Raw genomic sequence first — 27,500 nt, 5'->3', positions numbered from 1 at the left:
AAACCCACGGCCGTTATTTCAACCCGCGCAGGTTTTTTTCCTCTCTTCTTTCTCGCTCGGTTTAGATAAGAAGCGGCGTATCCCTGAGAGTATACCCAAGTGACACCGAGACACCCCTGCATCACAAGACTTTAGACAAACGCTCCTGTTGAAAGCGTCGGCTTTGCGTTTCAGAAGTGAGGGAAAGAGAGGAGGACAGACATGAAGCTAGTGTTTTTCGCCATCTGTCGGTGTGGTGTTTTAGTAGTTTATCAGATATATATATATTTTTTTAATCATGTTTGAAACAGAGACTGGCGAGGCCCAGCGGAGGTTAGCCGCAGGCGAGGCTGTTCCTCTCACACCACGAAACACCAGTCGGTCGGTCGGTCGGTACCTGGCCTGGCAAACATGAGCAGGGGTGCCAGCAGTGAGGGGTCCGGTGTGGAAGAGGCCTGCTCACGCCCGCGATGTGGATGAATCTGGACAAGGGACACGAGGCCATGAATCCATCCAGGCCACCGTAGCCTGACAGAGGAACAATCAAACTAATCAAATGACTCCTTATTCAGATTAAATAGGCATACATGCATTAGCCCAAACACTTCTTTACTGCAATTTAAGCCTAATGGCAGACCAGCGGACAGGAGACCAGCGGACAGGAGACCAGCAGACAGACCAGCGGACAGGAGACCAGCAGACAGGAGACCAGCAGACATGAGACCAGCAGACAGGAGACCAGCAGACAGGAGATCAGCGGACAGGAGACCAGCAGACAGGAGACCAGCGGACAGGAGACCAGCAGACAGGAGACCAGCGGACAGGAGACCAGCAGACAGGAGACCAGCAGACAGACCAGCAGACAGGAGACCAGCAGACAGGAGACCAGCAGACAGGAGACCAGCGGACAGGAGACCAGCAGACAGGAGACCAGCAGACAGGAGACCAGCGGACAGGAGACCAGCAGACAGGAGACCAGCGGACAGGAGACCAGCAGACAGGAGACCAGCAGACAGACCAGCAGACAGGAGACCAGCAGACAGGAGACCAGCAGACAGGAGACCAGCGGACAGGAGACCAGCAGACAGGAGACCAGCGGACAGGAGACCAGCAGACAGGAGACCAGCAGACAGACCAGCAGACAGGAAACCAGCAGACAGGAGACCAGCAGAGAGACCAGCAGACAGGAGACCAGCAGACAGGAGACCAGCAGACAGGAAACCAGCAGACAGGAGACCAGCAGAGAGACCAGCAGACAGGAGACCAGCGGACAGGAGACCAGCAGACAGGAGACCAGTGGACAGGAGACCAGCAGACAGGAGACCAGCAGACAGGAGACCAGCGGACACACCAGCAGACAGACTCTCCCCTCTGACTCCCCCCCTCTAACTCTGTCCTCTCTAACTCTCCCCTCTTACTCTCCCTTTCTGACTCCCCTCTCTGACTCTCTCCTCTCTAACTCTGTCCCCCTCTGACTCTCTCCCCTCTGACTCTCTCCCCTCTGACTCTCTCCCCTCTGACTCTGTCCCCTCTGACTTTGTCCCCTCTGACTCTCTCCCCTCTGACTCTCCCTCCTCTGACTCTCTCCCCTCTGACTCTCTCCCCTCTGACTCTCTCCCTCTGACTCTCTCGACTCTGACTCTCTCTCCTCTGACTCTCTCTCCTCTGACTCTCTCCCCTCTGACTCTCTCCCCTCTGACTCTCTCCCCTCTGACTCTCTCTCCCCTCTGACTCTCCCTCCTCTGACTCTCTCCCCTCTGACTCTCTCCCCTCTGACTCTCTCCCCTCTGACTCTCTCTCCTCTCTGACTCTCTCTCCTCTGACTCTCCCTCCTCTGACTCTCTCCCCTCTGACTCTCTCTCCTCTGACTCTCTCTCCTCTGACTCTCCCTCCTCTGACTCTCTCCCCTCTGACTCTCTCCCCTCTGACTCTCTCCCCTCTGACTCTCTCCCCTCTGACTCTCCCTCCTCTGACTCTCTCCCCTCTGACTCTCTCTCCTCTGACTCTCTCCCCTCTGACTCTCTCCCCTCTGACTCTCTCTCCTCTGACTCTCTCCCCTCTGACCCACTTCTTTACCCATGGACCCACAGTAGACCCACTTCTTTATCCATGGACCCACAGTAGACCCACTTCTTTAAACACCACTAATGTAAAGACTAACATTTCTGCCACAGCACACCCACTTTAGTCATAATATACCCACTTCTTTCATGACTACACCCCTGGCTGTCTCCATCATACTACACTTACTGGTGTGTAGTCTACTGCATAGTTTGCAGACAACATTTTCAGATAGATATAGGCAGGTCAATGTTAAAGTCGCACTGAAATGAAAAAAGCATTCTGTCCCATTTTGGTTCACATAATTGGTCATAGTGTTCACCTATACAACGATGTATGCCCCAAAAAATTACAAAATTCTACTTTTGTTGTAATCTTATATCAAAGTATATAATTTCTTACTTCCTGGAAAACGGTAGGTCACGTGCAATGACGACAACAGGTACCTTAGATTTTATGCCAAGGATCTCAAGACATCCACCCGTCAATCAACGCTATCCTTCTATCGAATATGTCTAAAGTTCTTAAAACCCGTCCACTTGTCAATGTTCCAATCAAATTCCTCTAAACACATGTCCCACCCTCATAGCTTGTTTGCGTCGGAAATACGGCAAACTACGGAAGTTAGATGATCTCAAACGTCCGTTTGAGTGCGACTTTAAGGAGTAGCTCTATTAGGCTATGCAATTTTAATTCAAATGCGTTTTGTACTATAGCTTGGTGAATTTTACTTCAAAACCCAGTAATTATTGAAGTGTAGCTGTGCACTGCCATTTTCTAGTACAGTATAGACTGTAGTATAGTATAGTATAGTAGTAGTATAGTATATGTAGTATAGACTACAATTCCCCTGCCTAGGAGAACTACAGTAGGCGAATTGGTCCAATTCATTTCCTGCCACGTGACTTTCGACGCTCAGTAAACATGGCTGCTGACATCCTTCCATCCGAATTTGATGTTGTCATACTCGGGACAGGTACTTTAGCAAAATAAAACACATCGACCCTGTGTTTTTATGGATGTACTGTAAAACTGCTGCTTCATTAATGTACATGTGAAATTGTGGCATGACTGACGTCTTGAACAAGACTGGCTAACGTTAGCTAGCATAGCTTGGTAACTGGATGGATTGATTAGTCTTCTCTTCATCGCTTATCGTGTCTTATCATATATATATCATGTCATTTTCGTGATATTTAAGTAAGTAATATATCAACTAAACCGTTTATCGAGCCACTTGGCTAGAGATACATAACGTCAGCTTAGCTAGATGGGTAAATTGGGTTGACAGCTGGTGCAGTGTGACGGTTGCTACAGTAGCACTATTGGTACTGTTGCTACCTGTGTTTATATAACGTTGATGTCAAATCGATTGGCTCTCTTTTTGTTATCTATCTAACTAATACATTAAATGTCATCAAATCTTGGAATGGTTGGTAGCTAGTTAGTCATTTGGAAGTCTAGTAGCGTTAGCTAGCCAGCTGTCAACTTAGCTTAGCTTATTAGCTAGCACTACTAACTCCTTGACCTGTCGTCGGCTTGACAACATCAGATGGGCTGTCAGTTTGGATGTGTCATGTAGCTGGCTAGCTATGGACCAGGGCTAGTAGCTGGCTAGCTATGGACCAGGGCTAGCTGGTTAGCTATGGACCAGGGCTAGTAGCTGGCTAGCTATGGACCAGGGCTAGTAGCTGGTTAGCTATGGACCAGGGCTAGCTGGTTAGCTATGGACCAGGGCTAGCTGGTTAGCTATGGACCAGGGCTAGCTGGTTAGCTATGGACCAGGGCTAGAAGCTGGCTAACTATGGACCAGGGCTAGCTGGTTAGCTATGGACCAGGGCTAGTAGTTGGCTAGCTATGGACCAGGGCTAGTAGCTGGTTAGCTATGGACCAGGGCTAGTAGCTGGTTAGCTATGGACCAGGGCTAGTAGCTGGCTAGCTATGGACCAGGGCTAGTAGCTGGTTAGCTATGGACCAGGGCTAGTAGCTGGTTAGCTATGGACCAGGGCTACTAGCTGGTTAGCTATGGACCAGGGCTAGTAGCTGGTTAGCTATGGACCAGGACTAGCTGGTTAGCTATGGACCAGGGCTAGTAGCTGGTTAGCTATGGACCAGGGCTAGCTGGTTAGCTATGGACCAGGGCTAGTAGCTGGCTAGCTATGGACCAGGGCTAGTAGCTGGCTAGCTATGGACCAGGGCTAGTAGCTGGTTACATTTTTGACTGACACACACAGGGGGGGGGGGGGGTCAGAGGGTCCTCCATGTGGACAGGTAGGGGGGGGGGGGGGGGTCAGAGGGTCCTCCATGTGGACAGGTAGGGGGGGGGGGGGGGTCAGAGGGTCCTGCATGTGGACAGGTAGGGGGGGGGGGACCAGGGCTAGTAGCTGGTTAGCTATGGACCAGGGCTAGTAGCTGGTTAGCTATGGAGCAGGGCCAGCAGCTGGTTAGCTACGGACCAGGGCTAGTAGCTGGTTAGCTATGGAGCAGGGCTAGTAGCTGGTTTAGCTATGGACCATGGCTAGTAGCTGGTTAGCTATGGACCAGGGCTAGTAGCTGGTTAGCTATGGAGCAGGGCTAGTAGCTGGTTAGCTATGGACCTAGCTGGCTAGCTTTGGACCAGGGCTAGTGCTGTAGCTAGCTGACTAGCTATGGTCAAGTGAGGGGTAGCACACTGTCTGTCCAGTCCGCAAAACATCCTATTGGTCCGAAACGCGTTTCACTTTCTTCTCAATTTGAATGCCCAGTCATACCAATGGAAAAGGTGGGGGATGTATTGTTCACCTAATAGTAGCGGCCATTTGCCTCTTGTCAAGCCGTCTTGTAGTCGTAGATAATACTGTGTTCTAACTCTGATCTGGGGAGTTAAATGGTATCAACTGAAACAGCTGTGCCCCTTTAAGTAAATACAATGTGAGGTAGTTAGACTTTGAGGTATAGGTACTGCATTTGTAACGCGCTCCCCATCCAGTTGTTACACTGGCCCGGAGCGCCATTCACACACCAATGGCGGCAGCTGCCATGCAAGGCGCTTGCCTGCTCATTGGGCGCAATTTTGGGGTTAAGTGTCTTGCCCAAGGACACTTCGACAGGTAGTCAGGAGAAGCCGGGATTCGAACCACCGACCCTACGATCACTGAACGACCCGCTCTACCTACTGAGCTATACCGCCGCCTTTGCGGTGTAGCCTTGTGAGTCCAGGCCAGTAGCTTTGTTCTGGGTAGACATAGGCCGAGCTTTGACAGCTCCGATAGGTTCCTAAAAGCTCCCACTGACTCCAGCTGTGTGGTGGATGGTGGGCTTGTTGTAAGGCCTCTGAAGAGCCCAAATCGATAGGCGCTGAAGGCGACGGTACCGTCGAGGTGTTTAGGGAGCATCTGGGTGGCATCGTCTGACTGGCAGGTCGACCCGGTTCTGCTCCGACAGACAGCGTTCTGGTTCAGAGTTGGGCAGACAGGCGTACTGATCCACCTGCTTTGTGTGTTGCAGTAGGGAAGCTGTGTGTGTGTGTGTGTGTGTGTGTGGACATTGGATAGGGAACAGTTGTTAATGAATATAATGACAAACTGTCTCCATCTGGTGGACCTTCACCTGTGTGTGTGTGTGTGTGTGTGTGTGTGTGTGTGTGTGTGTGTGTGTGTGTGTGTGTGTGTGTGTGTGTGTGTGTGTGTCGGAGGAGCGTTCTCGTTGGTTACACCCCGTCAGTCCGTGGGCAGACGTACGGGCGCCTCAGCAGGGGGTCCTAGAGACAGTCTGGGGTCCTAGAGACAGTCTGCTACAGATGAGGGGGCCGGACAGGCAAGTCTGCTGGGACTCTGCTCTGTTCTATTCTACTCTGGTGTGTGTGTGTGTGTGTGTGTGTGTGTGTGTGTGTGTGTGTGTGTGTGTGTGTGTGTGGTGTGTGCGCGTGTGTGTGTGTGTGGTGTGTGTGTGTGCGTGTGTGTGCGTGCGTGTGTGTTGTGTGTGTGTGTGTGTGTGTGTATGTGTATGTGTATCTGGTGTGTGTGTGTGTGTGTGTTGTGCGTGTGTGTGTATGTGTATCTGGTGTGTGTGTGTGTGTGTGTGTGTGTGTGTGTGTATGTGTATCTGGTGTGTGTGTGTGTGTGTGTGTGTATCTGGTGTGTGTGTGTGTCCCTGGCCAGGCTGTGCTACTGTCTCTCAGCTTGACTATAAATAACAGCTGGATGTCTGTCAAGGTGGAGCCGATAGAGCAGCCATTCTGGAAGATTCTCTTTGGGAGATGAAGAGTGATTTATGGTTTCAAAGCTTTGCTTCTTCTGAGGCCCTTCTCCCTCCCCTCCCCTCCCCTCCCCTCCCCTCCCCTCCCCTCCCCTCCCCTCCCCTCCCCTCCCCTCCTCTCCTCTCCTCTCCTCTTCTCTTCTCCCCTCTCCTCCCTGTTTCTCCCCTCTCCTCCCTGCTCCTCTCTCCCTCCTCTCCTCCCCTCCTCCTGTCCTCCCCTGCCCTCCCTCTGTTAGTGCTGTGTTTCTGAGAGCACGGTGGCAGCTGTGTTTTATGGTGTCTGGTGTTTGTGTTGGGCCAGCATGTGGTGGAGGGATCGATGGAGGATGGATGGATGTGGTGGGAGGTGTCAGGATGGATGTGGTGGGAGGAGTCAGGATGGATGGATGTGGTGGGAGGAGTCAGGAAGGATGGATGTGGTGGGAGGAGTCAGGATGGATGGATGTGGTGGGAGGAGTCAGGATGGATGTGGTGGGAGGAGTCAGTATGGAGGTGGTTTGAGGAGGCAGGATGGATGTGGTGGGAGGAGTCAGGAAGGAGGGATGTGGTGGGAGGAGTCAGAATGGATGTGGTGGGAGGAGTCAGTATGGAGGTGGTGGGAGGTGGCAGGATGGATGTGGTGGGAGGAGACAGGAAGGATGGATGTGGTGGGAGGAGTCAGAATTGATGTAGTGGGAGGTGGCAGGATGGACGTGGTGGGAGGTACCAGGATGGACGTTAGCTCCTCCCACGCTTGCTCCTCCTACGTTAGCTCCTCCTACACTTGCTCCTCCTACGTTAGCTCCTCCTATGCTAGCTCCTCCTACACTAGCTCCTCCTACGCTAGCTCCTGCTATGCTAACTCCTCACCGTGCAGGCTCTGAACACAAGCTCCTCCCAGCGACTGGATGCCCCGCCTCCTGTGAGCTGAAGACTGCAGCCTTTCCTGATGAGCTGCAGTGTTAATTGAGCTCTAGCTATTCCCTAATTGAACCCCCGCGCCATTACGCTTCTTTAAATAAAAGTGAATCATTCGCAGCCTGAGCAGTAGTCTGTTTTGTGTAACGATGACAGCTCCGGTGCTGCTCTCCCTCCTCCTCTCTTCCCCTCTCCTCACCTCCTCTCTCCTTACTTCCTCTCTCCTATCCTCTCGTTCTCCTCTCCTCTCCTGTTCTCTCGTTCTCCTCTCCTCTCTCCTGTCCTCTGGTTCTCCTCTCCTCTCTGAATGACACCAGGAGGGGGCTGCATGGTCCTGAAATAAATCACCTCGCAATTGTGTGTGAGATGGGTATGTCTGTGTTGTTAGGTGAGAGATGGGATTGTGTGTGTGTGTGTGTGTGTGTGTGTGCGTGCGTGCGTGCGTGCGTGCGTGGGTGGGTGTGTGATTGAAGGACAAGGCCAGATGGGTATCAGGAGGGATGGAGAGAGAGGAGGATGAGAGGTGGATGACAGGGGGATGGTCAGATGGTATAATGGAGTTGTTGTTCTGTGTTCTGTGTTCTAGTTCTCTCTAGTGTGTCAGTGCTTGGCCAGGTTGTACATCTCAGCTAGTCGGAGTACCGACGACCCGGAGGTCCAGAGAGAACCAGCCCTTGAGCCCTAGAAGATAGACCCCCAGGCCACCTAGTTAACCCTGACCCTAGTTAACCCTGATCCTAGTTAACCCTAACCCTAGTTAACCCTAACCCTAGTTAACCCTAACCCTAGTTAACCCTAACCCTAAACCTAACCCTGGTTAACCCTAACCCTAGGCCCGGTCAAGCTAGGTCTGGTCTGGAGTCGAGTGCCATAAAACATGGGCAGAGGGGCGGAGCCAGTACCTTTCAACTCAAGCTACATTTGAATATTTAATCGGGAGTGTATAGTCGTGACTAAATTAAAAACTCATATTTAGGTTATGCACTTTGCCTTTTTTGTCATAAAAACCTCAGTGAAGTGAGAGCTAACGTGGAAGAAAGTCCAAGTAAATCGCACCTGCGTACCAGACATGCTACCGACAGCTCGCTAGAATGCAGTCAGTAAGTGACCAATCAGAGGCCAAATCAGCCTCCCCGCACACGTCTGGGTGCTCAGAACAGACTTAGTCTAGTTATTAGTCTAGTTATTAGTCTAGTTATTAGTTGTAAGTAATTAAGTAATTAATTGTCTATTAGTTGTTGTAGTTATTAGTTGGTTCACACAAAAAGCTCTCATGCTTTCTGGTGTTGTGCTAGAAACCAGGGGGCGTGGCTAAACCAGGTAATATTGACCAATAGGAGACGAGATGGTCACTTTGGTAGCGCTTCTGTTGTTCTGGAAACTTCTTGTCGTCCTGCCAACAGTGATCGTAGAACCTGCGTCTCATCCTCTCCTCACCTCCTCTCCCTCGCTACAGTGCAATCAGCAATAAAGCAGCACCACACACACACACACACACACACACACACACACACACACACACACACACACACGGACCCAGCAGTGGTCCAGCCCGTCTGGGCGAACGGAGCAGTGAATGGCCGAGACAATCACATCAGCAGGAATGGAGACATATTATTCCTCAAATTAAATAAGCTATTTCATTCAAACCGTTGTCAGCAGGCCTAGGGAGATGTAGCAGCGTGTGTTTGTGTGTCTGTGTGTGTGTGTGCATGTGTGTGTGTGTGCGTGTGTGTGTGCGTGTGTGTGTGCGTGCGTGTGTGTGCGTGTGTGTGTGCGTGTGTGTGTGCATGTGTGTGTGTGTGTGTGTGCGTGTGTGTGTGTGTGTGTGTGTGTGGTTCCTAACGGTGTGTTCTGTGGTCATCTGCAGGGCTGACTGAGTCGGTGATCGCTGCTGCCTGCGCCAGAGTGGGTCAGAGGGTCCTTCATGTGGACAGGTAGGGGGGGGGGGGGGGGTCAGAGGGTCCTACATGTGGACAGGTAGGGGGGAGGGGGGGGTCAGAGGTCAGAGGGTCCTCCATGTGGACAGGTGAGGGGGGGGGGGGTCAGAGGGTCCTTCATGTGGACAGGTAGGGGGGGGTCAGAGGGTCCTTCATGTGGACAGGTAGGGGGGGGTCAGAGGGTCCTTCATGTGGACAGGTAGGGGGGGGTCAGAGGGTCCTTCATGTGGACAGGTAGGGGGGGGTCAGAGGGTCCTCCATGTGGACAGGTGAGGGGGGGGGGTCAGAGGGTCCTTCATGTGGACAGGTAGGGGGGGGTCAGAGGGTCCTCCATGTGGACAGGTGAGGGGGGGGGGGTCAGAGGGTCCTTCATGTGGACAGGTGAGGGGGGAGTCAGAGGGTCCTGCATGTGGACAGGTGAGGGGGGGGGGGAGTCAGAGGGTCCTTCATGTGGACAGGTGAGGGGGGAGTCAGAGGGTCCTGCATGTGGACAGGTGAGGGGGGGGGGGAGTCAGAGGGTCCTGCATGTGGACAGGTGAGGGGGGGGGGGAGTCAGAGGGTCCTGCATGTGGACAGGTGAGGGGGGGGGGGAGTCAGAGGGTCCTTCATGTGGACAGGTGAGGGGGGAGTCAGAGGGTCCTGCATGTGGACAGGTGAGGGGGGGGGGGGAGTCAGAGGGTCCTGCATGTGGACAGGTGAGGGGGGGGGGGAGTCAGAGGGTCCTGCATGTGGACAGGTGAGGGGGGGGGGGAGTCAGAGGGTCCTTCATGTGGACAGGTAGGGGGGGGGGTGAGGGGGGTAGAGGGTCCTTCATGTGGACAGGTAGGGGGGGGGGTTCAGAGGGTCCTGCATGTGGACAGGTGAGGGCGGGGTTAGAGGGTGTGTGTGTGTAATTCTGGCTTTAGTTACAGTATATATTCCTATTATATTGTTTTCTATATGCTTTATTAAATAACAGTGCTAGTAAACAGCCTGTGATGCCGGTTCTGGTCCTGGTTCTGGTTCTGGTTCTGGTCCTGGTCCTGGTCCTGGTCCTGGTCCTGGTCCTGGTTCTGGTCCTGGTTCTGGTTCTGGTCCTGGTTCTGGTCCTGGGTGGGCTGTGCTCGGGGCTGATCTGGGGGGATATGAGCCCATGCTGACCTGTACAGCTACGAGTGTGAGACAGAGACATGAGCTGATCTGAGACCTGCTATCTGACCCCTCCAGGAGGAACTACTACGCTGGGAACTGGGCCAGCTTCACCTTCAACGGCCTGCTGACATGGATCGAAGAACACGCCGTGAGTAGAACCGTCCGTCTCTACTGTACAGTAGAGGACAGTAGAGTACAGTAGAGTACAGTAGCATCCTCTCAGGACTGGATGGGAGAGTTTGTCGATGGTCTGCTTTGCTGTCATTGGCTCACGGGAGGCTTGCGGTTCCTGACCGAAGCCATTCATCTGCAGTAACCCTGCTGACCCCTGACCCCTGACCCTTGACCCCTGACCCACAGCTGCTCCAGTACCAGAACCTGAATGAGGCTAATTCCCGGCTCACACTACAGGATTTTTTTGGTCCGATTTATCCCTGATTCACCTCTTCCCACAATCGGAGGAGAAATCTGGTCTGGAACGTTGGTCGGTACCGATGTTGGGCCCAGATGATCTTGTAATCTGAGGGGTTTACAGATCCAATCTCAAACCTTCCGATTGGCTCGCAGACCCATCGGGGCGGCCCCGATAACATCAAACATGTTTGATATTTTGATTATTATGTCCCTACTTTACAAGCAAGACCAGTGGTTCGTTGCTCCCTCGGGCACGATAATATCCTGTAGTGTGATGAGACGTTATTTTCACATCTTGCAGCGTGCGCTTGAGATTCGCGAGAAGAATATCTGTTAAGATTGTCCTTGTGTGCGTGATGCAACCCGATTTCAAAATCGTTTAGGATTTTAAACATCCTGTAGTGTGAGTCCGGCATAAGCACGCCTGATGGAGGCTGTGATGATGATGATGATGATGATGTGACGAATTGGAGGTGTGATGGTGAGATGGTCAGCTGCGTATGACCTTTCGGTTGACGGCCGTGTGTTAACAAGGACTGGCTTCAGCCTGGCACTGTGTGTGGGTGTGTGTGTGTGTGTGTGTGTGTGTGTGTGTGTGTGTGTGTGTGTGTGTGTGTGTGTGTGTCGGTCGGTCCCCAGCTACAGTCTGTGTCCTGTGTCTCCAGGTTCGTCAAAAGGAGGAGTCTGTTTCCAAGGGGGAGGAGCCAGTTGGCGAGGGGGAGGGGCCAGTGGGCCAGGGGGAGGAGCCAGCGGGCCAGGGGAGGAGCTGTGAAGAGCAGCTGGAGGATGGGGAGGAGCTACTGCCTCTCTGCTCTGAAGACTCCTCCATATCTAACCTGGAGGTCTACTGCTACGCCAGGTCACTACACACACACACGCACACACACACACACACACACACACACACTTAGGGTTGCAAAATTCTGGGAACATTCACAAAATTAATGGGAATTAACTGGAAAACAGAATAAATAACAGGAATAAGTTTCCAGTTTATTCCCATTAGTTCTCATTGGGAAGTTTATGAATATTCCTGGAATTTTGCAGCCCCACACAGACTCAAGCATATCTGAGTATACTTGAGGTGCGCTTGATTTGATTCTTCACGTTCATGTGTGCAGTCAGGAGGAGGAGGAGGAGGAGGAGACATGCCCCGCCCCTCCAGCAGCCCCTCAGGGCGTGGCCGAGCCGGCGGGAGGAGAGGGAGAGGGAGGAGCAGTGACCGAGGAGGAGCAGTCAGCTGACCGCGTAGCCACCACCGGAACAGAGGAGGAGCAGGAGGAGGAGGTGCCAGCTCGGACAGAGCAGGAGCAGGGGGAGGAGGTGCCAGCTCGGACAGAGCAGGAGCAGGGGGAGGAGGTGCCAGCTCGGACAGAGCAGGAGCAGGGGGAGGAGGTGCCAGCTCGGACAGAGCAGGAGCAGGGGGAGGAGGTGCCAGCTCAGACAGAGGAGGAGCAGGGGGAGGAGGTGCCAGCTCAGACAGAGGAGGAGCAGGGGGAGGAGGTGCCAGCTCAGACAGAGGAGGAGCAGGGGGAGGAGGAGCCAGCTCGGACAGAGGAGGAGCAGGGGGAGGAGGTGCCAGCTCAGACAGAGGAGGAGCAGGGGGAGGAGGAGCCAGCTCGGACAGAGGAGGATCCACAGTCATCAGATGTCCACACCGAGCCAAGCCCCGCCTCCACCGAGAGCCAATCAGAGCCCAGGAAGAAGATCACCTACGCCAAGATTCTGAAAGAGGGGCGGAGATTCAACATCGACCTGGTCTCCAAGGTTGGCATGGCGACCTCAGACCCTAACAACGCTGGTTTTAGATGAAGGACTCAACATCAGAGAGACACGCAGCTGAACACTGAACATCCTAGCTTAACATCTCCAGATAGACTGATGTCTGGACAGTGTTTTTAAGTAAACTGATAGATATCAGTTTATGCTTGACAGTAGGGCTGCACGATTATGACAAAAGATAATATTTGCGATTATTTGCTTCAAAATGCTAATTGCGATAAATAATTGCGATTCATATTTAATATATTAATTTATAATAACCAAAATGCTCCCAAATCACGGACGTTGATCCCTTTCTTGCTACTAACTCACTCACTGACCTCGTTTTCGCTCATTTTTTCACTACTCACGGCTGCAGGTACTGAAATTGCTACGCACAGCGCACTCAGCGGGAAAGCATGTGATTGGTCAGACAGCATAAGCGCCTGTGATTCGTCCGTGTAGTCCTAGCACACTCAATTCAAAGCAAAATTATTCATCCCATTAATTGCGGCCTTTTGCGATTAGTTAATCGCGGAGGTCATAATTGCGATTTCGATTAGTTTACGATTAATTGTGCAGCCCTACTTGACAGGCTACAGTCTATAGACTGGTCTAGTCTGCCTATAGGCTCTGTTTGAGGTCAGTCTTCTGTGCTGCGCTCGTCTGTCTCTCATTTGCACCGTTCTGTCCAGTCCTGCTCTCTCTATTGTTGTCTGTCCATCAGTGCTGTGCACCAGAACTGACCAGAACTAATTCCTAGCATGTGCAAAAACCTCCCCAGCAATAAAATCTGATTCTAACTGATTCTGATTGGCTGCTGCTACCAATCCTGTCGTGTCAGATCAGTGATTTCTCCAGGATAGGAAGGAAGGAGGGGTTTGTCCTGTATCCGCGCTGACCTTTGCCCTCTGACCTCTCCAGCTGATGTACTCTCGCGGCCCGCTGGTCGACCTCCTGATCAAGTCCAACGTCAGCCGCTACGCGGAGTTCAAGAACGTGGCGCGCATCCTCACCTATCGCAACGGCAAGGTGGAGCAGGTGGGAACACACTCACACACACACACACACACACACACACACACACACACACACACACACACACACACACCAGAACCGGAGAGTGTGTCCATGTAGCTGTGATTGAGTGAGCCATGCAGGAGACCCAGATCTCTAATCTGAGCTCTTCAGTCACTGATGGAGACAACCGGCCCCTCCTGACCACTCTCTCTCTCCTCCTCCTCCTCTCCTCCTCCTGACCACTCTCTCTCTCCTCCTCCTCCTCCTCTCCTCCTCCTGACCACTCTCTCTCCTCTCCCTCTCCTCCTCCTGACCACTCTCTCTCCTCTCCCTCTCCTCCTCCTGACCACTCTCCTCCCCCTCTCCTCTCCTCCTCATCCTCTCCACTCCCCCTCCCTCTCCTCATCCTCTCCTCCTCCTCCTCTCCTCTCCTCCTCTCCCCTCCTCCTCTCCTCCTCTCTCCTCCCCCTCTCCTCCTCATCCTCCTCCCCCTCCTCTCCCCCTCTCCTCATCTTCCTCTCCCCCTCTCCTCCTCCTCTCCTCTCCTCTCCTCATCCTCCTCTCCCCTCCCCCTCTCCTCATCCTCCTCCTCCCCCTCTCTTCCTCCTCTCCCCTCTCCTCCTCCTCCTCTCCTCTCCTCTCCCCCTCTCCTCTCCTCTTCCTCCTCTCCTCCTCTCCTCTCCCCCTCTCCCCTCCTCCTCTCCTCCCCTCCCTCCCTCCTCCCCCTCTCCTCTCCTCTTCCTCCTCTCCCCCTCTCCTCCTCTCTCCAGGTCCCTTGCTCCAGAGCAGATGTGTTCTCCAGTAAGCAGCTGACTGTGGTGGAGAAGAGGATGCTGATGAAGTTCCTCACTTTCTCTCTGGACTACCAGCAGCACCCAGAGGAGTACCAGGGTAACACACACACACACGCACTCACTCACTCACTCACACACACACACACTCACTCACACACACTCACTCAGTTAACCAGTCAAGCGGACAGTCTGACTCCTCCCCTCCATGGCTCCGCCCCCAGACTTCTCAGAACGCCCATACTGGGACTTCCTCCAGACCAAGAAGCTGACCGAGAACCTGCAGCACTTCCTGTTACACTCCATCGCCATGGTGACTGCGGACACGCCCACGGCGGAGGGTCTGAAGGCCACTCAGCACTTCCTGCACTGTCTGGGTCGCTACGGCAACACACCCTTCCTCTTCCCCTTGTACGGTCTGGGGGAGATACCACAGTGCTTCTGCAGGTGACACACACACACAAATCTACACTTTCATCATTACATCAAATCAACACGTTCATGGATTCTAAATCAGAAAATAACCAAACTAGACCCGTGGGAATATGCATGCAATTACATGATGACTGAGAAACGCTGGAATTGTTTGTAGTTATGGGGATGATTGCAGAATTCAAGTGACAAAGCAGCTGCTCAGGTCGAATATTAGACCAATTCTGAAACAGCCCACTAGACCACAAAGTTGTATTCTCCATCGTTTAGTGTATGTATAGGTCTACACATGAACATGAATGTATTTGTACCTAAATGAACCTCGCTAATGTTTGTTGTCTGATATTGTGACATCACACGTCACTTCCGTTTCCACCACAAGCTTTCCCGCCAGTGAACTAGCCAGTACACCGAAATACTAAAATAATAAATTCACAGGGTCTCATGCAGGCTTATGTCATGAAGATGATTTTTGGGGTCTTGCTAAGTCCAATTACTAATAGCAAGTAAAGATGAATATTGAACTATAAAAAAGTTATCTCATTGAGCTTTAGCATTTCTAAAAAAAAGGAATGTAAACAAGCCAGAGGCTAATTTCCATCTGTTTAGTCCCGACTATATGCTCCCGATGAAATAAGGTTCAAATGCAGCTGGATTTTAAAGGTAGGCTAATGCACTGGCTCCGCACCTCTGCCTATGTTTTGTGGCGCTTGACTCCAGACTAGGGTTAGCCTAGCTTAGCTAAGCACTGAGTTAGGGTTAGCCTAGCTTCACTAAGCACTGCGTTAGGGTTAGCCTAGCTTCACTAAGCACTAGGTTAGGGCTAGCCTAGCTTCACTAAGCACTGCGTTAGGGTTAGCCTAGCTTCACTAAGCACTAGGTTAGGGCTAGCCTAGCTTCACTAAGCACTGCGTTAGGGTTAGCCTAGCTTCACTAAGCACTGCGTTAGGGTTAGCCTAGCTTCACTAAGCACTAGGTTAGGGCTAGCCTAGCTTCACTAAGCACTGCGTTAGGGTTAGCCTAGCTTCACTAAGCACTAGGTTAGGGTTAGCCTAGCTTCACTAAGCACTAGGTTAGGGTTAGCCTAGCTTCACTAAGCACTGCGTTAGGGTTAGCCTAGCTTCACTAAGCACTAGGTTAGGGCTAGCCTAGCTTCACTAAGCACTGCGTTAGGGTTAGCCTAGCTTCACTGCGTTAGAGTTAGCCTAGCTTCACTAAGCACTACGTTAGGGTTAGCCTAGCTTCACTAAGCACTAGGTTAGGGTTAGCCTAGCTTCACTAAGCACTGCGTTAGGGTTAGCCTAGCTTCACTACGCACTGCGTTAGGGTTAGCCTAGCTTCACTTAGTCAGCACTGTGGTTAGACCTACAAGGAGTAGTGTGTGTGCGTGTGTTTGTGTGTGTGTGTGTGTGTGTGTTTAGACCTGTGTGTGTATCTCTGCTGCTGGTCAGGTGAGGTTATTCCTCAGTGCTGTAAACATCACTAACAGGGTCCTGGTTAGTCCTCAGTACTGTAACTAGGGATGTTAATAGTTAATCAACTATCGATTAATTGCTGATAAGAATTTACTTGAGTAAGATTTGGTTACTCAATTAATTGCTTATTAATGGAATGTAGGGAAGGCTAATTGGGATGCCGGTAAATTTCAACAACACAGTGGAAGAAGACACAAAAATGAAGCGAGCAAAGCGCAGTCCAGCGCGGGACGTTCTTATCAATGAATCGACTATCGTTTGTTAAGGTTAACAGTTATCGATTAATGAAATTCCTTGAAATGTGCAAACCTAGTCCTCAGTCCTGTTACCATCACTAACAGGGTCCTGAGTGGAGACGAGAACGCCCATGGCATCATTATCCCTCTAAATGATTAAAACCTGCTTCTCCTCCCCTCCTCCTCCTCCTCCTCTCCCTATCTACTCCTCCTCCTCCTATCTACTACTCCTCTCCTCTCCTCCTCCTCCTCCCTGCTTGTTGTAGCTGTCAGGGGGGCTGTAGACATAATTCAAACACACAGGAGGAGAGGGAGGAGGGGAGAGGAGGTAATCAGTTACCTGAGCAGTAGAATATTAATAATGCTCTCTGCTCCAGGCTCAGTCATTTGCATATTAGATTCTCTTCCCCCGGATGTCTGACGCTGAGATAAGCAACCTGAAGAAGAATTACACATGATCACACCTGTCTGTCACTGCTCTACACACACGCACGCGCACGCACGCACGCACGCACGCACGCACACACACAGCATTATTCCACTCTAGCTAACTCTGTGGTCTGAGTAGTGACAGTGATCAGTCCATCAGCTGTGCACCCCTGCTTTTATATCTCTGAATAAAACCTTTACGTCTCACCTTGACTACAGGCATCCTGGCCTTCACGCCCTGCCCTGTCTCTCCGTCCTGATGGTCTCTCTCTCTGCCCTGCTGGTCTCTCTATCCTGTCTCTCTGTCCTGATGGTCTCTCTCTCTGTCCTGTCTCCCTGCCCTGTCTCTCCGTCCTGATGGTCTCTCTCTCTGTCCTGTCTCTCTGTCCTGATGGTCTCTCTCTCTGCCCTGCTGGTCTCTCTGTCCTGTCTCTCTTTGTCCTGTCTCCCTGCCCTGTCTCTCCGTCCCGATGGTCTCTCTATCCTGTCTCTCTCTGTCCTGTTTCTCTGTCCTGCTGGTCTCTCTATCCTGTCTCTCTCTGTCCTGTTTCTCTGTCCTGTCTCTCCCCGTCCTGTCTCTCTGTCCTGCTGGTCTCTCTATCCTGTCTCTCTCTGTCCTGTTTCTCTGTCCTGTCTCTCTCTGTCCTGCAGGTCTCTCTGTCCTGTCTCTATCCTGCTGGTCTCTCTCTGTGCTGTCTCTCTGTCCTGTCTCTGTGTCCTCCTGGTCTCTCTCTGTCCCGTCTCTCTCTGTCCTGCTGTCTCTCTCTCTCTGTCCTGCTGTCTCTCTCTGTCCCGTATCTCTGTGCTCCTGGTCTCTCTCTGTCCCGTCTCTCTCTGTCCTGCTGTCTCTCTCTGTCCCGTATCTCTGTCCTCCTGGTCTCTCTCTGTCCCGTATCTCTGTCCTCCTGGTCTCTCTCTGTCCCGTCTCTCTCTGTCCTGCTGTCTCTCTCTGTCCCGTATCTCTGTCCTCCTGGTCTCTCTCTGTCCCGTCTCTCTCTGTCCTGCTGTCTCTCTCTCTCTGCCCTGTCTCTCTATATTCTATTTGTAATAATAGTAATAATAATTAATTCATTATATTGAATTGAATGTCTCTCGATCTCTCTGTTCTACATGTCTCTCTCTCTGTCTCTCTGCCCTGCTTGTGTCTCGGTCTCTGTCCTACTTGTCTCTCTCTCAGTCCTGTCTCTGTCTCTGTCCTGCTTGTCTCTCTGGCCTGTCTCTCAGTCTTATCTCTCTCTCCTGTCTCCCTCTCTCTCTGTCTGTCTTGCTTGTCTCTCTAGTCGGTCTCTGTGTCTCACCTCCTTGTCTCTCTGTATCTCTGCCCTGTATCTCTGTCTTGCTGGTCTCTCTGTCTCCGCGGTCATGGGCTCCTCTGGTATCTCCTCCCAGGACCCAGCTGAGGCAGAGGAGAGCTGGAGAGAGAGTGGGGGGGGCTGAGATATGGAGCGATAGAGAGAGAGAGAGATGGAAGAGAGAGAGAGAGAGAGAGAGGTGGAGGCTAGGTATGGAAGAGGCATCATCCATCACACTGATACCTGCTAGCTCCTGATGGATGGATGGATGGAGGAGCAGACTCAATAATGCTCTCTCCCTCTCTCTCTCTCTCTCTCCCTCTCTCTTTCTCCCAATCTTTCTCTCTCTCCCTCTCTCTCTCTCCCTCTCACCATCTCCCTCTCTCTCTTCCCTGTGGCTGGGTTATTCACAGATCAGTGAGCGTAGCAGTCATGTTAATAAAGTGATGAAAGGCCTGTGTGTCCTTGCCTGCATTATCCCTCAGCCTGACAGGCTGACTCCCTCCCAGCTCCAGATAACCTCTGGCTTCGGCTGACACCCTCCATCTTCTGGTCCTGCCTCTCTCTCTGGCTCCCACTGACACCCTCCATCTTCTGGTCCTGCCTCTCTCTCTGGCTCCCACTGACACCCTCCATCTTCTGGTCCTGCCTCTCTCTCTGGCTCAGTCCTGATATCTCTTCCTCTATCTCTGTCTCTCTCTCTGGCTCAGTCCTGATATCTCTTCCTCTGTTTCTGTCCCTCTGTTTCTGTCCCTCTGTTTCTGTCCCTCTGTCTCTGTCCCTCTGTTTCTGTCCCTCTGTTTCTGTCCCTCTGTTTCTGTCCCTCTGTCTCTCTCTGCCTCTATCTCTGTCCCTATATCTCTGCCTCTATCTCTGTCTCTATATCTGCCTCTATTTCTCTCTATTTCTGTCCCTCTGTCTCTGTCCCTCTGTCTCTATCTCTGCCTCTATCTCTGTCCCTCTATCTCTGCCTCTATCTCTGCCTCTATCTCTGGCTCTGTCCTGCTATCTTTATCTATCTCTGTCTCTATCTCTATCCCTCTATCTGTCTCTATCTCTGCCTCTGTGTCTATCTCTGCCCCTATGTCTCCGCTATCTCTCCTCTATCTCTTTCTCTATCTCTGTCTCTCTATCTCTGCCTCTCTCTGCCTCTATCTCTGTCCCTCTATCTCCGTCTCTCTCTGTCCCTCTATCTCTGTCTCTGTCTCTATCCCTCTATCTCTGTCTCTGTCCCTCTATCTCCGTCTCTCTCTGTCCCTCTATCCCTGTCTTTGTCTCTGTCCCTCTATCTCTGTCTCTGTCTCTGTCCCTCTATCTCTGTCTCTGTCCCTCTATCTCCGTCTCTCTCTGTCCCTCTATCTCTGTCTCTGTCTCTCTATCTCCGTCTCTCTCTGTCCCTCTATCTCTATCTCTGTCTCTGTCCCTCTATCTCCGTCTCTCTCTGTCCCTCTATCCCTGTCTCTGTCTCTGTCCCTCTATCCCTGTCTCTGTCCCTCTATCTCTGTCTCTGTACCTCTATCTCCGTCTCTCTCTGTCCCTCTGTCTCTGTCTCTGTCCCTCTATCTCTGTCTCTGTCCCTCTATCTCTGCCTCTATCTCTGCTTCTATCTCTGTCTCTTTCTCTGTCCCTCTATTTCTTTCTCTGTCCCTGTCCCTCTATCTGTGTTTCTGTCTCCGTCCCTCTGTCTCTCTGTGTCCCTGTAGCTCTGTCCATGGACAGAGCAGGAGGAGGGAGCGAGGGTGAGGAGACAGAGGTGACAGGTGTGTGTGTGTGCGAGTGTGCGAGTGTGAGAGTGTGTGAGAGTGTGTGAGAGTGTGTGAGAGTGTGTGTGAGTGTGTGTGAGTGTGTGTGTGTGAGTGAGTGTATGTGCGTGTGTGTGGACGCGTGTGTGTGTTCGTATGAGGGATAGTAGTCAAGGATTCATTTACCCTGAAAAAGCAGTCTGTCCGTGACAGGCTTTGATTTGCATACTGTATCACTACGCTCCAATCAGACGGCAGCAGATTGAGGGGACGGGGAAGTGCATTAATTAGTGCAGATGATGTTGTGTGTGTGTGTGTGTGTGTGCGTGTGCGTGCGTGTATATGTGTGTGTGTGTGTGTAGGCTTCAGTCGCACATCATATTCCCCCTCTTGCCCCCCCAGCTATAAACATGTAATGTATTTGGCTCCAGCAGGATGTAATCTCCCAGTGCTCGCTCGCCCAGGCGGAGAGGGGCTTTGTTTTCTTTTAATTATTGGCCAACCATTACCCCCCCCCCACACACACACACCCCCACTCCTCAATATGGCACCCAGCAACACACGTCACACAGATCTGTTGCCAATGAAGCTGACAGGTTGTGTGTGTGTGTTGTTTAGCAGGTCTTGGTCATGGGGATTGATGGAGCACATCAGGGTGTTGGTGGTTCTCCCACCCCCCCCTCCCAGACCTGGCAGGTCCCCAGGCGAGGTGCTCCGGTCCTGGCCGGCTCACCTGTCTGCTCCCCCCTCTGCCTCTCTGTCTCTGGAGGGCCGGAGGGAGACTAGGGGCGACCAGGGCCGGTTCTGGAGGGAGACTAGGGGGCCTCCCGGCCTGGTTCTAGAGGGAGACTAGGGGGCCTCCCGGCCTGGTTCTGGAGGGAGACTAGGGGTCTCCCGGGCCTGGTTCTGGAGGGAGACTAGGGGGCCTCCCGGCCTGGTTCTGGAGGGAGACTAGGGGGCCTCCCGGCCTGGTTCTGGAGGGAGACTAGGGGGCCTCCCGGGCCTGGTTCTAGAGGGAGACTAGGGGGCCTCCCGGCCTGGTTCTGGAGGGAGACTAGGGGCCTCCAGGGCCGGTTCTGGAGGGAGACTAGGGGGCCTCCCGGCCTGGTTCTGGAGGGAGACTAGGGGGCCTCCCGGGCCTGGTTCTAGAGGGAGACTAGGGGGCCTCCCGGCCTGGTTCTGGAGGGAGACTAGGGGCCTCCAGGGCCGGTTCTGGAGGGAGACTAGGGGGCCTCCCGGCCTGGTTCTGGAGGGAGACTAGGGGGCCTCCCGGCCTGGTTCTGGAGGGAGACTAGGGGGCCTCCCGGCCTGGTTCTGGAGGGAGACTCGGGGGCCTCCCGGGCCTGGTTCTGGAGGGAGACTAGGGGGCCTCCCGGCCTGGTTCTGGAGGGAGACTAGGGGGCCTCCCGGCCTGGTTCTGGAGGGAGACTAGGGGGCCTCCCGGCCTGGTTCTGGAGCTGCTGCGCTGCCTGAGGCCTGGGTCACACGACGCCGTTTCACCCTCGTTTACAGGACTTCCGCTTCCCGTTCGCACCTCGCCGTCGCACGGACATGCCGTCTGCGTTTTGAAAACCCGTGAAGTTTCCGAGAACGCCGCCAGGGCTGTTTTCATTCTGGTTTTCCTGGGTTCCTCCCTCGTGTAAACGGGCGGAGGCCATCTTGTTTTGATAACGACGGAGGACGTTGGGCTATTGGACAGTTAAATTATAACACAACACTATTCTTAAGCTCAGAATGTGATTGTAGGATTCAGTGGGATTGCTTAGTCGGAATAGACTACTCTTGTCTGACCAGGATTCTAGAAGGATCTATTAGTTGAGCTTGTTAGAAAAAAAAGGCTATAGGCTATAACATTAATAAAATAGACTACGAGTTTCTTAATTATATGATTTATGTTAAGATTGATGACTGATTGGCTTCCATACATAGCCACATAGCCACAGGAGTGTATTTTGAGCAGGGTGCTGACAAAAGTCTAAAGTCCAGCCTGATCTCTAAAATGCATGGTTGCACATTGTAAAAAGTAGGCCTATCTTTATTTCATTTTGTTAGGATATTCTGTTCGATTTGATTATGTTATTCGAATCTGTTCTACCGTATCTATGTTATTCTTTTGTAATATGATCCAGGGTAGACCAAGTTGAAGCGCCTGGTCTACCAGGCCTACATCACAGGAAATAACAACAACGACAACAACAATAATAATAATAAATAATAATAATAATAATAATACAACTTATGCTGAATAATGAATTTAGGCCTGCTAGTTAATTACTAACTAAGGAATAGGATCACCCTAATTTGGAAATGTAGGCCTGTGAACAGGCTGCCCAATATTTCCTTTGGTTGAAGACAGGAAGTCCTAAATAAATGCATTTGAAACAAATCATTTTCCTAGATGACAGTCAGGGTCTGTTCATAACAGGCATGCGCACGCTCAGTGTTACGAACGGTGTTGGGACATCGTTTCCACGTAACCCCGATGACCTCTGGCAGCGCTGATGAAACGTTACGCGTAACCCGGAGGCTGTGTGACCCAGGCCAGAGACACCAGACTGGGCCTGAGGGACAGGATTTCAGTCCTCCTCCCCCTCCTCCTCCTCCTCCTCCTCCCCCTCCCCCTCCTCCCCCTCCCCCTCCCCCTCCCCCTCCCCCTCCCCCTCCCCCTCCTCCTCCTCCACCTCCTCCTCTCTCCTCCTCCTCCTCCTCCTCCTCCTCCTCCTCCTCCTCTTCCCTCTCCTACTCCTCCTCCTCCTCCTGATAGAAGGTGTAGTAGTGTTTACACCCGTCCGCCTAAGAAGCAGCTACCAGAGCCGAGAGCCTGCAGCTTATTTAGACTTCCTCTTCCATTAGATTTTAATTACTGGTACAACTAGTTGGAGGCAGTTGTTCTGTGGGATTGGGCGGGGGGGGGGGGGGGGGGGGGGGGGGCTGTAGCAATGGCGAGGGGGGGGGCGCGGGTGCGGGGGTTGTCGTAGATTTATTTTGGATGTGACCTTCTCCTCACTAGCTGCAGCTGTAATCAGTGGAATTAATAGCATAATCAAATTATACACAAACTCATAAATCACGGGCTCGCCGCGCTGTCAGCGAGCCGGCCTATTAAAGGCCTCTATTGTTTCTGCAGCCTATTAGAGCCCGGCGCCCCCGATCACACTCTGATAGGACCGAAATGCCATTTAGAGAGGGGGGGGGGAGTCGCCTTCTCACAACTGTTCATTTAGTCGCTGCAGCGAGTGATGTGTGTGTGTGTGGGGGGGGGGGGGGGAGGTTAGGGTCGGGGGGGGGCCGGCAACGTTTGAAGGCGGGCAGACGGGGCTCTGTGATTGGAGCAGACAGGGGCTCTGTGATTGGGCCAGACAGGGAGGGTTAATTAGAGTAATATCAGCTAAACGTCTGTCAGCTGGGGTTAATGACACGGAGAGGGAGTTCCCCTGCACACACACACACAAGCTTACGCGTACACACACACCAGCTCACACACTCGCATACAGTACACACACGCACCCACAAGCACACCCGTAAACTCACGTGCACACGCATGTACACACAGGCGTCTGGGCGTGGTCTGGATGAGAGGACAGGACAGGCCACGCCTCCTGGTTACCTCCCTGGATCAAAGATTAAGTTATTTATTGAGTTCACCTTTCCTCTATTTCTCCTCACCTCTCTCTCTCTCCTCATCTTCCTCTCTTCTCATCTTCCTCTCTCTCCTCATCTTCCTCTCTCTCTCCTCACCTCTCTCTCCTCATCTTCCTCTCTCTCCTCATCTTCCTCTCTCCTCATCTTCCTCTCTCCTCATCTTCCTCTCTCCTCATCTTCCTCTCTCCTCACCTCTCTCTCCTCATCTTCCTCTCTCCTCATCTTCCTCTCTCTCTCCTCATCTTCCTCTCTCTCTCCTCATCTTCCTCTCTCTCCTCATCTTCCTCTCTCTCTCCTCATCTTCTCTCTCCTCATCTTCCTCTCCATCTTCCTCTCTCTCCCCACCTCTCTCTCTCCTCATCTTCCTCTCTCTCCTCATCTTCTCTCTCCTCATCTTCCTCTCTCTCTCCTCATCTTCTGTTCTTTCTTCCCCCAATCTCTAGACCTCTATCTCTCCTCCTTAGCTGTGTATCTTCATCTCTATACCTCCCTAGTTCTTTCTTTCCTGGTCCTGCTCTCTCTCTCCTCTGGCTGTATCTGTCCATCTCTAGTCCTCTATAGTATACCTCGTCTGGCTGTATCTGTCCATCTCTAGTCCTCTATCTCCCCTCGGGCTGTATCTGTCCATCTCTAGTCCTCTATCTCCCCTCGGGCTGTATCTCTCCATCTCTAGTCCTCTATCACCCCTCGGGCTGTATCTCTCCATCTCTAGTCCTCTATCTCCCCTCGGGCTGTATCTCTCCATCTCTAGTCCTCTATCTCCCCTCGGGCTGTATCTCTCCATCTCTAGTCCTCTATCTCCCCTCGGGCTGTATCTGTCCATCTCTAGTCCTCTATAGTATTCCTCGTCTGGCTGTATCTCTCCATCTCTAGTCCTCTATCTCCCCTCTGGCTGTATCTGTCCATCTCTAGTCCTCTATCTCCCCTCGGGCTGTATCTCTCCATCTCTAGTCCTCTATCTCCCCTGGGGCTGTATCTCTCCATCTCTAGTCCTCTATCTCCCCTCGGGCTGTATCTCTCCATCTCTAGTCCTCTATCTCCCCCCGGGCTGTATCTCTCCATCTCATGGCGAGCTGTGGCAGATGGGGAGCACGCTCATCCCACCCAGGTGCAGAACACAAGCGTTCAGGCGCTTCTTTGTGCCAGCAGCCATCAGATGCTCTAACAGTGCCTGAGTGTTCCTGAGTGTTCCTGAGTGTTCCTGTGTGTTCCTGTGTGTTCCTGAGTGTTCCTGAGTGTTCCTGAGTGTTCCTGAGTGTTCCTGAGTGTTCCTGAGTGTTCCTGAGTGTTCCTGAGTGTTCCTGTGTGTTCCTGTGTGTTCCTGTGTGTTCCTGTGTGTTCCTGTGTGTTCCTGAGTGTTCCTGAGTGTTCCTGTGTGTTCCTGTGTGTTCCTGTGTGTTCCTGAGTGTTGTGGATGTGTGCATGTATATTTGAGTATTATTATACATATCTATACAGATTATGTATGTATCCTATATTTATGCATACTGTATATATTTATTGTAATTTAATCTATTATGTATATTCTCTATCTATCTAACTCAATCTATCTACTCTATCTCTACATCTCTGGTCATCTATCTCCTTTCTAGTATCTCAATCTCTAGTATCTCAAAATCTAGTATCTTATCTCTAGTTTCTCAGTCTCTAGTATCTCCATCGCTAGTATCTCAATCTCTAGTATCTCTCCTTCTCTAATATCTCAATCTCTAGTATCTCTCCATCCCTAGTATCTCCATTTCTAGTATCTCTCATCTCTCATATCTCAATTTCTAGTATCTCTCCATCTCTAGTATCTCAATCTCTAGTATCGCTCCATCTCTAGTATCTCTCCATCTCTAGTATCGCAATTTCTAGTATGTCTCCATCTCTAGTATTTCTCAATCTCTAGTATCTCCATTTCTAGTATCTCTCCATCTATAGTATCTCAATTTATAGTATCTCTACATCTCTAGTATCTCAATTTATAGTATCTCTCCACCTCTAGTATCTCCATCTCTAGTATCTCTTCATCTCTAGTATCTCCATCTCTAGTATCTCTCCACCTCTACTATCTCCATCTCTAGTATCTCTCCATCGCTAGTATCTCCATCTCTAGTATCTCTCCATCTCTAGTATCTCCATCTCTAGTATCTCTCCATCTCTAGTATCTCCATCTCTAGTATCTCCATCTCTAGTATCTCCATCTCTAGTATCTCCATCTCTAGTATCTCTCCATCGCTAGTATCTCCATCTCTAGTATCTCTATCCACCTCTAGTATCTCCACCTCTAGTATCTCCATCTCTAGTATCTCCATCTCTAGTATCTCTCCATTGCTAGTATCTCCATCTCTAGTATCTCCATCTCTAGTATCTCTCCATCGCTAGTATCTCCATCTCTAGTATCTCTATCCACCTCTAGTATCTCCATCTCTAGTATCTCTCCATCGCTAGTATCTCCATCTCTAGTATCTCCATCTCTAGTATCTCTCCATCGCTAGTATCTCCATCTCTAGTATTTCTCCATCTCTAGTATCTCAAACTTTAGTATCTCTCCATTTCTAGTATCTCTCCATTGCTAGTATCTCTCCATTGCTAATATCTCAATCTCTAGTATCTCTCCATCTCTAGTATCTATCCATCGCTAGTATCTCTCCATTGCTAATATCTCTCCATCGCTAATATCTCTCCATCGCTAATATCTCAATGTCTAGTATCTCATTCTCTAGTATCTCTCCATCTCAAGTATCTCCCAATCTCTAGTATCTCTCCATCTCTAGTATCTCTCCATCTGTAGTATCTCTCCATCTGTAGTATCTCTCCATCTCTAGTATCTCTCCATCTCTAGTATCTCTCCATCTCTAGTATCTCTCCATCTCTAGTATCTCTCCATCTCTAGTATCTCTCCATCTCTGGTATCTCTCCATCTCTAGTATCTCTCCATCTCTTCTCTCTAGGTGAATCTCCACCTCTCTAGTTCAGTCTGAAGCTATTTCTGCTCATATTAATATAACACTGTTTGTCTCACTCCACCAAGTCTAACTGTCTCTGTGTGTGTGTGTGTGTGTGTGTGTGTGTGTGTGTGTGTGTGTGTGTGTGTGTGTGTGTGTGTGTGTGTGTGTGTGTGTGTGTGTGTGTGTGTGTGTGTGTGTGTGTGTGTGTGTGTGTGTGTGTGTGTGTGTGTGTGTGTGTGTGTGTGTGTGTGTGTGTCCAGAATGTGTGCAGTGTTCGGGGGGATCTACTGTCTTCGCCACTCTGTCCGGTGTCTGGTGCTGGATAAGGAGTCTGGAAAGTAAGTATTCTGTAACACACACACACACACACTCTCGCTCTCTCTCTCTCTCACACACACGACACACACTCTCTCTCTCTCTCTCTCTCTCTCTCTCTCTCTCACACACACTGCCAAAGAGAAGAGAGGGATGGAGCAGCATGGATTTGTGCTCAGGGCTGGAAGGATGACAAAAACAATCCAACCCCTTTGTTGCAGCCGCCTGATCAGTGAGCAAAGAACTGTGATTCTCAATCCCTCCACAATGGAGAGGAGAAGAGAGAATGGGTCCGCAATATTCATCTTCAGCAACTAGAGCACTCCCTCCCTCCTCCTCCCCTCTCCCTGTCCTTGTCCCCACCCTCCCGGGCCGCCCAGGGAGCCGGATCGAGCGTTCCCCGCCGCCAGGCAGGGTGATGAGTGATGCAGCCTCTCGCCACTAATTGATTTCCATCATGACACAGAGAGGCCCGGTGTTCCTCCTGGAGGGGCCCAGTGTTCGTCCTGGAGGGGCCCAGTGTTCCTCCTGGAGGGGCCCAGTGTTCGTCCTGGATGGGCTCAGTGTTCCTCCTGGAGAGACGCGGTGTTCCTCGTAGAGGGGCCCAGTGTTCCTCGTAGAGGGGCCCAGTGTTCCTCCTGGAAGGGCCCAGTGTTCGTCCTGGATGGGCTCAGTGTTCCTCCTGGAGAGACGCGGTGTTCCTCCTGGAAGGGCCCAGTGTTCCTCCTGGAGAGACGCGGGGTTCATCTGCGTGTCGCCGCTACCCACCGTGAT

At 51.6% G+C, this 27,500-nt stretch overlaps 1 protein-coding gene across 1 annotated transcript in view; it reads left to right on the top strand.

The window, feature by feature from the left end:
- Nucleotides 1–2,964: 2,964 nt before the first annotated feature.
- Nucleotides 2,965–27,500, top strand: part of chm (CHM Rab escort protein) — a gene marked incomplete at its 5' end in the record, with an annotated part of 49,962 nt that continues 25,426 nt past the window's right edge. Inside the window, 11 exons of the mRNA XM_084436790.1 lie at nt 2,965–3,016; nt 9,044–9,110; nt 10,320–10,392; nt 11,061–11,139; nt 11,388–11,517; nt 11,780–11,906; nt 12,186–12,425; nt 13,344–13,460; nt 14,210–14,330; nt 14,455–14,677; nt 26,672–26,749. Of these exons, the coding sequence (XP_084292916.1) occupies nt 2,965–3,016; nt 9,044–9,110; nt 10,320–10,392; nt 11,061–11,139; nt 11,388–11,517; nt 11,780–11,906; nt 12,186–12,425; nt 13,344–13,460; nt 14,210–14,330; nt 14,455–14,677; nt 26,672–26,749 (1,307 nt within the window). The remainder of the gene's footprint in view (nt 3,017–9,043; nt 9,111–10,319; nt 10,393–11,060; nt 11,140–11,387; nt 11,518–11,779; nt 11,907–12,185; nt 12,426–13,343; nt 13,461–14,209; nt 14,331–14,454; nt 14,678–26,671; nt 26,750–27,500) is intronic.

This window comes from Borostomias antarcticus (assembly GCF_949987555.1).
Source record: "Borostomias antarcticus genome assembly, chromosome: 1".
Classification (NCBI taxonomy): Eukaryota; Metazoa; Chordata; class Actinopteri; order Stomiiformes; family Stomiidae; genus Borostomias; species Borostomias antarcticus.
This window is presented reverse-complemented; position numbering and strand designations above follow the sequence as displayed.